We start from the raw sequence: 12,652 nt of genomic DNA, 5'->3' as shown, positions 1-12,652 counted from the left end.
CTCGTGGCACTGTTTCATGGAAGCCTTGAGGTCAGTGCCAGAATGACTTTGATGTATGGGGAGCTTCCACTCGCTGCCGTCTCCAATCTATAGGTATTTATGCAATACAGTGGGATCGTGACTGGAAACTGGCCAACCCTGGAGTCAGCCAAACCGTGTATGGAAGAAATGTTAATTCCTGCAGCTCAAGGCCTTCTTCCTTTTTGCCAAAAGAGAATGGATTTGGGGGGAGTGCATGCTCTGCTGCCCAGAGGGAAGAGCTTTAGCAGCTCAAGGCACATCAATTTCAAGATGACTTAAAGACAGGACCACTGCAGAAAAGGTTTTCCTCTGGGTTCAGGTATTATGGGGTGCAGAGTGACACAGCGTTTGTGCATACACAGAGCCTGCATATCTTTGTGGTTTCCAAAGCAATGTCTATAGACTAGCTGCCACTAGTGTCTCCTGTCACTGTCCAGTTGCAATACAGTAGCTATGTCAGAGATGAGAATTAGGTACTGTGCCCTGTAGAGTTAGGTGGATGCTCTTAGTCTATTATAGCACTTCAGGTATCGCCACGTGAAATCACACAGCCCTTCTCTTAAAAGAATGCTTGAACTGCATGCCATCCTATTGAAATATTGAGCACTGATTAAATACGAGAAATAAATACTGAAAGCCCAGCTCTTTTGCCAGCAGAGTGGTGGTGGTGTGCAGGAATCTTGGTGCTTTAGGAAGAAGAGCCCTGTGTGGTTAGTGCTGAGGAATGGTGAAGGTGCTCTACTCCAGGTAGAACTGTGTCTTTAAAGAAGTCTGTACTGAAATGAACTTGGAGGGAGGGTAGGAGCTGAAGAATTTCTATGGAAGCAGAATGGATCCAACTGAAAGCAGGGTAGGGAATCATTAGGCAAAAATCTTAAAAATCCATCTCTTGTTTTTGAGGGCTGGAGTAGACCCCAACCCTCCAACCCTTTTTGAGGGTTGAAAGCAGATCCCAAAAGATTCCTAGCAGGGATGCAAGGTTGGGAATGGGTCTGTTGAGTCACAAGGTTGATACTGGTAGCTGAGAACAGGCATGCAGGAGCAGGGCTTGGGCTCCCCATTCCCAGCCTCAGCTTTGATGAGGGTAGCTCTGCAGCAGCATAGATATCAGTGAGTTTCCCGGGGCTTTATGCTCCCCTCTGCCAAACGGGCAGTCTGTTCACACCTTGCCCCTCTCAAGTGCATCAAGGGAATTGCTACATACCAAGCTTATAGGAGTCCTCAGCAAGAGGTGCTGCCTCAATGCCAGGTCGAATTGTGCCATAAAAAAGCCACAGGAGTCAACAAAAAGCTGCCCAAAGTTTCTCTGAAAACTGGTGCTGGACAGTGCGTATCTAACCCACTTGAAAACATGCTGTATACTTTAGGATGGGGGTGCCAGAGTAGCTGGCAGAACCTGTTATACCCATCTGTCTGGGGCCACCCTATGTTTGTACTCTGAAGAGAGTCTGGACAAGGAGGAAGCGTGGGAGCTGCTTCTTACAAGGTTCACGCTCACTTCCCCCACCCACAGACTCTTAACGATTTCCGTTTTTGCATGGGGTGCAAAAGGGGAGCGTTACTGTGCAATAGGGGACAGAGGTACTGCAAGTGACTTGCATACACAAGGCAACACAGCCAGCCCTGTAACTAAAACTTCTTGTCACTTCAGCAAATGTTTTGTAGAGAAACTGTGCTCTCAGGACAGGTCTGCCTGCCTACCCTGCTGTGCAGACCGTGTCAGTGCCTGGTTATGTGGGTGTTGGTGTCGTCCAGCAGCGTCGACACAGCCTTGTATGTGCCAAATTCGGAAAAGACTGGAGGCATTTCAATAGGCACCGCACAACATCAGCACAGGGTCCAAGTCCCATTTTGGGACTTCAGGCAAAACCAAAGGAAATGGTGTGTAAAGGCTCCCCCTTTTTGTTCCTGTTTGGTTAGGCATGCCCCTTGCCCCGTTCTGTCCTGCCGCTGGCCGTGGGGTAGGCTGTGTTGCATGCTATGGGTTGAGTCTTTGGTCTTGGTGAGGAGGAATTCCCACGTAAGTATTTGCAGCTGTGGGAGACCTCAGCCCAAGCATCCAGGGTGGCCAGGGAAAACTGGAAAAAAACCCACCAGGCTACCTCTCTATCCCTGCTTGAGCACCTCTTGAAATGCACATCAGTTCCCACAGGCTGAGCATCCGAGGTCCAGCACAGCCGGGAAGTGCCTCTTTGGGTCGATGGAGGTCACGCATGAGGTGTTCGCCTATGCATCAGGCGGGTCTTCTGACCCCTCCTTCTCTCCTGGCAGCACAGGCGTCTTTGCAGTCAGCATTTCCCCCAGAAGACAGCAGTGGATCCCAAAAGTTCCTTGTGTCCGTGAGTAATGTCTGGGTCTGCGTGAATGTACCTATGTTAAAGATGATACATATGCATATACATCACCATTTGTCCTGTCGTATCTGTGCGGAGTTCACTTGGGAAAAGGGATGTTTTCCTTTCTGGAGGAGGTGGAATTGCAACCCTTCTCTTGGCTGACTTCACAGACCTGCTGTCCCAATGAGCAGCCACAGAACAGCCAGGGTGCTATCACATTAAAATGGCTTTCTGGAGGGTGAAGGAAAAAACGCAGAGGGTGGGAAAGAGCGGGCAGGAAGCAAGTAGTAATCGCTGTCCAGATCGTTAGGAAAACGGCACAGAGAGTTGAGCAGCAGTCGTGGGCTGGTTTTGAGTGGTGCCACTGGGTCCGGTAGGTTATAAAGGTAGTGCCGTTCCCAGACTTCCCCTAGCAGGGAGCGAGGGCTGTGGGCAGCAGCCTCCTGGGGGGGGTTGTCCTCCCTTACAGGATGATGTCTTGATGTGCTGCTGCTTGTGAGAGAGACTGAAGAGCTGCTCAGGGCCTTCCACCAGCAAGGTGCGCTCCCTGGGGCAGGGGAGGGATGGCTAATGGTGCAGCATCCTCTTGGGAAGCGTTTCCCACCCCTCTGGACCCATCCTGACACACAGGGCCATGGCGGGGGGACACTGCGGAGTGCCCTGACAGCCCCCAGAGCTGAGGGCTGGGTGGATGGCCTCTGTGACAAACCTTGGCGGTTTGTCATCAACCTTTACGGGGGAAAAACAGAGGCCCCTGGGCCCTACGCACCAGCCAGCCCTGCCTTTGGGTGGCGGAGAGCTGCATCCTCTGGGCCTCTGCCGCTGAGCAGAGGAGGGCGAGGGGAGGAAAAGATGACTCCGGGCTGGAGGAGGGCCCCTGAGGGTCTTCTGATCCCTTCCAGGCCACCTTCAGCTTTGTACCAGGTTGCTCAGGGTTGAGCATCTCCAAGGGATGTCACAGCTCCATTGGTCCTGCCTGCCTGGCTGGTGGCTTTTCCCCCACACGAGGACACAGGGACTGGCTGCGTGGGCAAGGGCAGAGCAGTGCATGTGTTACCCCTCTCTCCTACCCTCCTCCTTTTGGCTGGGGGTGCCTGGGCTGGGCAAAAAGACATATTAGATGAAAAATTGTCTGCCCCAGGCCTGGAGGCTGAGGACTCCTGAGCCTCAGGGTCCCTCTGACATTGACAGCTGAGGTTGCAGGATGGGGACATCTGTCCTTTTTTTTTTTTTTTTTTTTTTTTTTTTTAACCAGGTATTTTATTGGATCTGGTGCAGCTGGAGGCTGGAAATGATTTGGTTCATTTCCTGTTTATATTTGGCTTTAAAAAAAAAAATAAACCACACTGGCTTGCTACCTCCTGCCACAGCGTGCTGTGCTTTCTGAGCTGCCTGCCCGTCTTAAAACCACTGCGTTGTCTCTTCAAAGCGGTTTGCTCTTCTTCCCCTGCGCTCGTGGGAGGCTGACGTGTCGCTGCCAGTGCTGGAGCCCGGTCTGGCAGAGAGAGAGAAATGGTGACAGAAACCCCCACCTCTGCACCGGGCCCTGCCAAACCTGCCTGCCTGCTTCTGCCTCTCCCTGCCCGCTGGCCCTGCACCGCCTGGGGTCACAGCCGGTGCCTCTGGCCCCTAAGGAGGGCTGGGTTTCTCTCTTTTGGGGGGGCTGCTGTGTTGCCCCTCTATCTATCCCCCTTTTTCTCTTCCCAGCGCCCTGTGTGGCTCTGGACAGAGCCGGGGATGGGGGAAGCCGAAGGAGCTGGGGTTCCTGCCACGGTGGGGGAGCCCCCCCCGACCCCAGTACCTACAGCCAGGCTGGGCAGGGAGTGGGGGGTATGGGGGGGCCAGTCCCTGCCCTTCTCCTGCCACGAGTGGGCAAGGCCGGGGGGCTTCAAGTGCCACCAGCCCATGAGGCACCCGCCCCCTCACCGAGGTGGGTCCCATCCACGCCGGCCCGCGGGGTGGTGGTGGTGGTGGGGGAGGCTGTTAACTCTGGAACCTAACGACGGCGCGGCGGCGGGGAGCTCAGGGACCCGGGGGAGCCCCGCCGCCGCCGCCGCCTCCCTCCTTGCCGCGCCCGCCTTTATAAGCGGCGGCGGCGGCGGATCCCGGTGCAGCGGCCCTCGGCGCGCCGCCTCCCGGCACGGCACGGCCCGGCATGGGCTCCGCGCACTCCGTGCCCGCCGAGATGCGGGAGCTGGCCGACAGGACCGGCTGTAAGTATCGCCCGCCGCGGGTCCCCGGGGCTACCTTGGCTGTCCGGCCCCGCAGGGGACATGTCAGCCGGGGAGGGATGCAGCAATGTCACCGGGGGATGGAGGGATGAAGGAGATTTGGGGGGGGGGAATGCAGCTATGTCACCCGCAGGGATGCACCCCCGGTGTCACCCAGCCGGGGTGTCAAGCGTGCACACGTGTGAGCTCCAGCCGCGCTTTTGCCCACCCACCCACGCTGCTGGTGCAAGAAATTGTCCCCACGTCGCTGTTTCGCCCAGGAGCCACCGGCTCCGCTGCCGTCCGTCCGGTGATGCTCTGGGGGCTGGTACGGTGCGTAACGCCCGGCGGGGGGGGGGGGGGGGGTGGTTTGCAGCAGGGACGTGGGCTAGAGCTGCAAGCAGGACTCGGCACGTAGGACAAGGTGGTCGTGTTCCTCCTGGGATATGTCATCCCTCCGGGATGCCCCGGGATGTGGCCAGCTCTGGGCGCAGAGATCGGGATGCTCCTGCCTGGTTCCTCCAGCTCCTGCCGTACTCAGAGCAGGCTGTGATGGAGCGAGGGGTGGAGGAAGGCAACTCTGCCCACAGCCAAAGGATGTGCCGGGGCTGAGAGGGTCCAGCAACTCTCCCCGGCCCTGCTACGGGTCCTATGGGCACATCGCCCTTCCTCCCCTCTCCTCCTCCTCCAGGGAGGGCTGAGCACCACAGCACCCCGGGGTGAACAGCCCTCCCCGCAGGCAGGAGCCTGGGGAACCCCCCCCAGGGTGCGAGCGTGGCAGCCCAGGGTGGGAGGAGGTTTTTGGGGAACACCTTGGCCTGGGGACCCTGCTGCAGCAGGCAGCTCCCACGCAGGCAGTGCTGCCCGTGGGCCTTTCTCTGGCATCTGCCCGTGGGAGGCACCTGCCTCACGCCCGAGTGCCCCTGGGAATCAGTCCCGGAGGAGGGTTTACAAAGGAAACACCCCAAAAAGTCTCATCGATCGAAACCAGAGGTCAGGGGTGGGGAGGGGGAGTGTGATGACCCTGTGCCCTGACCAGGGTGCATGGGCTCCCACCGTGCTGTGCCTGCTGCTAGAAAAACCTGGGGAATGCAAGTTTGGTTTTTTTTTTCACAGACTCGCTGCTGCCGTACAACCTCGTGGAGGTCATCACAGTCACCCTTGGGAGGAGCAGGGACAGGGCAGGGATCCCTGCGGGTCCTGAGGATGCACTCATGGCCTGTTTCTTCACCTTCTCCCCCACTGCTTTAAACCCCAAAAGCCGCAGGGTCACCCAGAGCTCTCTGCTCGGGGCTGTCGGGGCCCGTTCCCGTCCCTGCTGCCGCGTGCTTGATCACGAAGCTGCAGCAGAGGCGTCTGCCAGGTGCTGCAGTGGCTCTTCCCGGGACGATGTGATCTTTTCCCACACCCAGGCTGGTCCAGCGAGGCAAAACACAGCACAGGGAAGGCAGCGCTGGGCTGAGCCCCTCCAGCGCATCTCTTCCCTGGGGGATGCTCTTTGCTTGAGCAGCACAAACTGCTGCAGGCTGGGAAACAGCAAACCCAGCACCCTTCAGTTTAAATACCTTTTTTTTTTTTTTTCCCTCCCTATAAGCATAGGTTGCCATGCTTGGACACGGGCCTGCAGCATCAGAGCGCTGAGGATGTTTCTCAGTGATACGAGCAGCCTCTCCTGCCCTTGAGCCAGTCCTTCTTGCAGGAAAGCCTTTGCCCTTTGTGCAGGTGCAGCTTTTTTTTTGGAAAGCAGCCGCGCGCTGCCGCCCTTTGCAGGACGGTGCAGTCCTCAGAGACCTGCCTGCACCGCAGCCCTGCGCTGCAGCTTGGGGGCCAGGCGAGGAAGACCTGGGTTTGGGGAAGGAGCGGGGGGAAGAGCCATCTTTTTTGCCTTGCAGCTGTGGGCTGGATGCAGAGCGGGGCTGGACCGACCGTGAGCATCCAGCCAGTGACCCCAGTTTTTTGGCATGTCGGTGTTTGGGACATTTTTCTGAGAGATCAAAGATTTTGGTGTACAACCAAGTCCCAGATGTTGAAGGCTTGGTGGCCCAGCTGCTCCCATGGTGACGGTGGTGTTGTCAAGGGAGAAAGTGAAAGGTCACTTCTCCATGGCCTAAATTGGAAAGCAAAGTCCAGAGAAAGTTTCTGTGTGCGTGTGTGGACAGCAGCAGAGCACCAGAGAGGAGTTAGAGAAAAAAAAAAACATCATATAGGTAAATCGGTGGTGATCACCACCTGAGAGCCAGTGGGTTCACAGGGGGGACCCCCTAAAGCCCAACCAGGGGGGGCTTAAATGGCCTCATCCTGCAAAGGGGCTGGTGGCTGCCAGCGTGGGCAGAGATCCTGGGCAGGCACAGAGCCCCAGCAACAAGCACAAATGGGTTTTCCAGTCCATTAATAAAGGTCTGTAAATGCTCAGCCTTACTGATCAATACAGTTTCTATTCCAAGGCTGTGAAACAACAGTCAGAAACGGAGCGAAGGACATTATTTAAACATAATAAAAGAGAGAGGGAGCCAGCCAGCGAGCACCCAAGCTCAGCCTTGACCCCTTGTCTTTTTTCAGCCGCAGCAGTTAACCATTTGCAATCCCTCAATTATACTTTAACATGCTTTTATCTTTCTCCGCGCCACCGGGAGAGGCTGACAACCAGCCGCCGGCGCAGCCCTGCTCCGTGCCCGGCTCCGGCCGGGGCCGCAGCAAGCGTTCGGGTCCAGCTGGCGCCCGGACAGACGCCACCAGCTCGAGCAAACAGAGCTGAAAGCCGCTTCCCTGGCTCCTGGGAATGGCTACCGTCAATATTTGCACGAGAGAGTCAGGCTCTGCGTGTCTTCAGGGGTTTGGAGAGCTTGGTTATGGCCTGTAGAGAATAGCTGGGAAAAAAAAAAATAAAATAAGCTGTGGCATGGGGTTAAGGGGGTGAAAAAATGCCGTAACCTCAGCGCTCGTGGGGCTCAAGGCAAGGTTGATGGGCATCCCAGTCCCTACCCCAGGCTGATGCTGCGGTGGGCACAGCCACCTGCCCCAATGGGTCGGGGCTTCCCGGTGCCCCGGCTCTCTGCGAGAAGCAGCAGCTATTTCAAAGCCCAGCTTTGTTTTTTTGGGTACGGATGCTTCTCCTCTATGTTCAGCCTTTCCTTCCTCCAGCAAGGCACAGGTGGCTGCTGTCAGCTGTGGGGTTTTCTTTTTGGTTTTTTTAGTGTTATTTTCTGTCACCTGGCATGGCTGCTGACATGAGCACATGAACCTCCCAGCTGCAAGTAGAGATGCCCCAGGGCAGGTTGAGATGTGCTGCCAGGGCACAGCTCCCGCCCACTGCGCCAGCAAACCCCAAATTAAATGCTCAAGCCTGTTTGAAGGGTCTGCTACCGAGGATCCTAAACTGGAGGAGGTGGGATCCTGCTGTGCCATGCCATACAGGCTGGGCCAGGGGAGTTTCTGCAGACCGGGACTGGGGATAAACCAGCCCTTGGCATCACCCTGTTGTCCCCCCCCGCAGCAAGCAAGGGACAGAGCATACAGGGACCGTCGCAGTGAGATGGACCTTGCAGAGCTGCATAGAGCCACCAAAGGGAAACAGGGATGGGGAAAAACTGTGCCAAAAAGTGCCCAAGGCTGTACTCCGCTGCGGGAACAATGCGGAGCAGGCAGCCTTTTGGCTATTGCCAGACAGGGTGGGCTTTGGCGGTGTCCCTCTCCCAGGGAACAAGCTTTGTGGCAGGTTTTGGTGCCTGCCAGACTCCTTGTGTCCCTGGGCAGGACTCGAGCTCTGCAGATGGGTGTCCCGGGGTCCCCCAGGAGCTGCCTTGTGCCCATGGAGCTCCCCCCCCCTCCCCATCACCTCTCTCTTTTCCCCCAACAGTCACCTCTGAACAAATCGAGCACTTGCACCGACGATTCAAGCAGCTGAGCCGGGACCAGCTGACGATCCGGTACGGCGCTTCCATTTCCACCGCCGGGGCGATCCCTGTCCCGCCGGGGTCTGGTCAGAGCATCACCCGTGGCACCTGCCTTCGCCGGGCTGGCGAAGGGTGCCTAGTCGGGGTGCCCGGCTCCCCGGGCTGCGAGAACGAGCGCGTCCTTGCCGGTCATCCCAGGGCCGTGCTGAGCTGGCTCTCTGCAGTGTGGCATTGCAAATAATATGAGGAAAAATGAGTGGTGAAGCAGTGGCCTGAGAGCAGGGTTGCTCCTGCCTCCCATTTTTTCTCCAGCTTTAAAAACAGTTTTGGGGAGGAAAAGTGAGAAGTAAGTCAGTCCCTACACAGCAGTGACAGGGGGGTTTGCAGTTGCCCTTTTCCCCCCTCCTAGGCACCTTTGCAGGCAATTGTGCACCAAAGCCATGACTCCGCTTTCTCGGAAAAGCTCTGGCACGTCCAGCCAGCTTCACCAGCCACGCGAGGAGCCAGCGCGGGCCGGGGAGCCCAGCTGCCCTCTGCTTCCACTCCCCCCAAGATTATTTCTCGGCTCATTTACTTTATAAAAAGTCGATCCCAAATGACCAGCACAGGCTCGAGCTGGTGCCTGTGCAGCAAACACGGGGCAGCAGCGGGACGGTGCCGGGCAGAGGAAGCCGAGGGGACGGTGGATGGCAGAAGCTCCTTCCCTCGCCTCGTCAAACCCCGTTCAGGAACTTATTCCTGGGAAAACTCTGAAAAACCATGCAGCCGTTTGCAGGTCGAGCCAAGCAAAGGGTCCCAGAGCTTCCCAAAGACCCGTTTTAGTGGGGACAAAATTCCCCCGTAGCTGCACCAAGCACAGCCTGATGCGGCAGCGCGGCTCGCTTTCAGTCTGAATTGAGGCAAATAGGGGTTTTCATGCTAAACCTCTTTTTTTTTTTTTTTTTTTCATGATTGCTTTGAAAGAATGGGGTCGGGGCTTCTGCCCCAGCCCTTCAGTGATTGTCGCAGCATCTCCCTCCTCTGCAGCTCCCTCACACTTTGGGCTGTGTCTGTTTCCTTTGCAGCAAGGAGAATTTTGACAGCATCCCCGATCTGGAGTTCAACCCAATTAGGGGGAAAATCGTCCATGCTTTTTTCGACAAGCGGTAAGAATATCCCCGGCACCGTGGGGAGGGGCGGGGTAATTGGTTTATCCTCTGAAAGCGGGATGTAGCTGGGCAAAGATCTTCTCTCTAAAGGCTGGGATGGAGCCAAGGTGAAAATTACAGACGTTTAAGCTAGGACTTAGGGAAAAACCAGTCCTAAAGCTTTGCCGAGGGACGCGCCGGGCTCTGCGGCAGGCAGGAGCGGGCGGCTGGGATGGTCCCGGCTGCCCGTCACTGGCGGCTCCGCTCTTGGCAGGAACCTGCGGCAGGAGTCGGATGGGCTGGCGGATGAGATAAACTTCGAAGACTTCCTGACCATCATGTCCTACTTCAGACCCATCGAGATGAACATGGACGAGGAGCAACTCGATCGCTTCCGGAAAGAGAAACTTAAATGTGAGGCTCGCCCAAAGCCCAGGGCCGGGGAAGGGTGGGAATGGTGGGAAGGGGCTGCCCTGACCCTGCCATGCTCCTCTCATCCCTCCCAGTCCTCTTCCATATGTATGACTCGGACCACGACGGGAAGATCACGCTGCAGGAGTATAGAAATGTAACGTATGGTCCCTCCTGCCCCATCACCACCGAATTCCCGGCCCCGGCTTTGACCCGCTGCCTCGTAGGTGGTGGAGGAGCTGCTGTCGGGGAACCCTCACCTGGAGAAGGAGTCGGCGCGGTCCATCGCTGACGGGGCCATGATGGAGGCAGCCAGCATCTGTGTGGGACAAATGGTGGGAGCCGGTTCCTTGCTCTACCGTGGCACAGAGATACACAGATGGTATCGAAAACAGGGCTGGAAGGTGTCCATCCTGCCCGGCGCATCTTCCCTGTCCCCAGGCTGCTTTGGCTGGAGAAGATTTTTATGCAGGCAGCAGCTTTCAGGGTTGTTTTGGTTTTTTTTTTTTTTTCCCTTATAAGAGTCCAAGGGTGATAAGCAAGGAGCATCCCATAAAGCACGATCCTCAGTGCTTGGGGCTTTAGTGCTTATAAAAAGGGCAGGTCCTTGCAGCCATAGTGGTTCTGGGAACCAATTTTGGGCTGGCCATGGGGCACGGTGCAGGACCAGCACTGTGCGCCCATGGGAGACGTGTCCCACAGCCCCAAGGGACCCATCCTCTGGTCACCCAGTGCCCCGAGGCCCCTGCCCCATCGGCGTGGGGCAGCTGTAATGTTTTCTCTCTTGCTGCGCGCAGGGGCCGGACCAGGTGTATGAGGGCATCACCTTCGAAGACTTCCTTAAGGTTGGTGGCATCTCCGCTCGTCTCTCCCCGGAGGAGGGTGCCGGGCGGTGGCAGGGACCTGGGCGTTTGGCCCCCCCGGCCCCGCTCACCCCCCTTCCCCTTGCAGATGTGGCAGGGGATCGACATCGAGACCAAGATGCACGTCCGCTTCCTCAACATGGAGACCATCGCGCACTGCTACTGACCTCCGGCTCCCTCCGGGGAGCCACAGGAGGAGGAGGAGGAGGAGGAAGACGAGGACTCTGCAGCAGCTCCGTGTTCCTGGCACCAAGCGCTTTGTACCCGCCCACGTGCCTGTCCCGTAGTGGGGCTGCCTTCTGCTCTTTAGAAACATAAGAGGCTTTTATCTGTAATAAAAGGTATTTCTCTTTTTACTCCTTGCTGAGAAATACTCTGTCCATCCATGGCCCAGTGGCTGGCGGGGTCTCTCCCAGTGCAGAAAGCCTCCACAAATCCTGGTTACCCCATAAATTCGAATTTTTAGCCTCTGCCATGTGCTGCTCTGGGAAAGGAGCTGCCCAACTTGTGCCGTAAACCCCCCCAATCCCCAGGCCATGGGGAGCGTGTGCAGGCAAGGATGGGGATGCTGAGGGGCAGGAGGTGAAGGCAGCATCCTCAGCACCTGGAAGGGCCACATCCCCCTCTGTATCCCACAAGATGCTCAAGCCAGCGAAGGTGGCAGCGGCACAAGGAATAACCCCAATTTAAACCCAAACCAGCCACCTTGGCTGCATCTGCCAGCCGAAGCCAGGCAGGAGGAGCAGCGTGGGACCATGCCGGGGCCCGGGCTTTGCAACCGGCATCCCCCCCACCGGGGCTGGGGCGCAGGCAGCAGGGATGCGGGGACATGGGGACTTGGGCTCCTGGCAGCCGGTTGGCTCCCGCCCCCACATGTTCCCGCTAGAACAAGGCACCGGAGATAAGGGTTTGTTTACTGGTATTAATAACTGGATGGCTCGAGGCGGATTTCTGTCTCTAAGGCAGCCTGAGCTGGGAAGGGAGGGGGAGAAAAAAGGGCAATGGCTATTTTTAGAAAAGCTGGAAAGATTTGTTTGTTTTATCAAAAATAGCTTCCCCTGGTGACATGTACGCTTGACGGAAAAATAGCCCCCGCCACAGCAAGCAGCCGGCAGCGCGTGTGAGTGAAGGCTGCAGGGAGCGATGGATGCACAACCACGCACAGCCCCGGCGCCAGCCCCCTCCATCCCCCCGTGGGCAGCGAGCGCCCGGCATCTCCCCGGCTCAGGGCACGAACAATTTCTCCTCCAGCTCCGCATCGGCGGGGGTTTCCGCGCTGCCCAGGCATCCCCGCACCGAGAGCGTAGATAAGGACTTGCCCTTGCAGGCTTTTGTAGCTTTGCCTCTCCAAAAAACCCCGCTCTCCGTTCACAGCTGCTGGACCACAGCCCCTGCACCGGAGCAGCTCTTGAGAGCCAGCAGCGGGAGAGCAGCCGCGCTAAACCCGGCGAAGGACAGCCCTTCCCTGCAATGCAGTCCTGTCCTGGAGAGACCCGTGCTGCTCGGCGGCACCGAGGACAGGCTGGGGCTGACCTGGCTTCGGAAGGAGCCGCAGGAACGGAGCCGATCCCGTCTCGCGGCTCCACACGGGGGGATGCCACCACGCCGAGGCTGGATGCGCCGCAAAGCCGTGGGACAGCGCCGCTGCCATCCGTGGCGTTGGTTGAGCTGTTACTGGTGTTGGTTGAGCCGTTACTGGTGGAGTTCGAGCCGTTACGGCGCTGGCACATGGTACTCGACCTGGGCTGGGTGGCGAGAGCCAGGATTGGTGCCGGCGCTGCGGGCAGGGCT

At 57.6% G+C, this 12,652-nt stretch overlaps 1 protein-coding gene across 8 annotated transcripts; it reads left to right on the top strand.

The window, feature by feature from the left end:
* Positions 1–346: 346 nt before the first annotated feature.
* On the top strand, positions 347–11,217 carry TESC (tescalcin). Of its 8 annotated transcripts, XM_041125879.1 has the most exons (9): positions 4,470–4,570; positions 5,684–6,774; positions 8,424–8,493; positions 9,525–9,605; positions 9,862–10,001; positions 10,094–10,155; positions 10,226–10,333; positions 10,796–10,843; positions 10,950–11,217. In XM_041125879.1, exons 2-9 carry the CDS (start codon positions 6,471–6,473, stop codon positions 11,025–11,027), a joined length of 891 nt encoding a protein of 296 aa, XP_040981813.1. In that variant the 5' UTR covers positions 4,470–4,570; positions 5,684–6,470; the 3' UTR covers positions 11,028–11,217. The 8 variants fall into 8 exon arrangements, with proteins under 8 accessions (XP_040981815.1, XP_029880587.1, XP_029880586.2 ...); XM_030024727.2 differs by lacking the exon at positions 5,684–6,774 and having other exon boundaries at positions 4,443–4,570; XM_041125880.1 differs by lacking the exons at positions 10,796–10,843; positions 10,950–11,217 and having other exon boundaries at positions 4,469–4,570; positions 5,684–6,289; positions 6,543–6,774; positions 10,226–10,789.
* Positions 11,218–12,652: the final 1,435 nt, after the last annotated feature.

The sequence above is a fragment of the Aquila chrysaetos genome, chromosome 9 (assembly GCF_900496995.4).
Source record: "Aquila chrysaetos chrysaetos chromosome 9, bAquChr1.4, whole genome shotgun sequence".
NCBI lineage: Eukaryota > Metazoa > Chordata > Aves > Accipitriformes > Accipitridae > Aquila > Aquila chrysaetos.
This window is presented reverse-complemented; position numbering and strand designations above follow the sequence as displayed.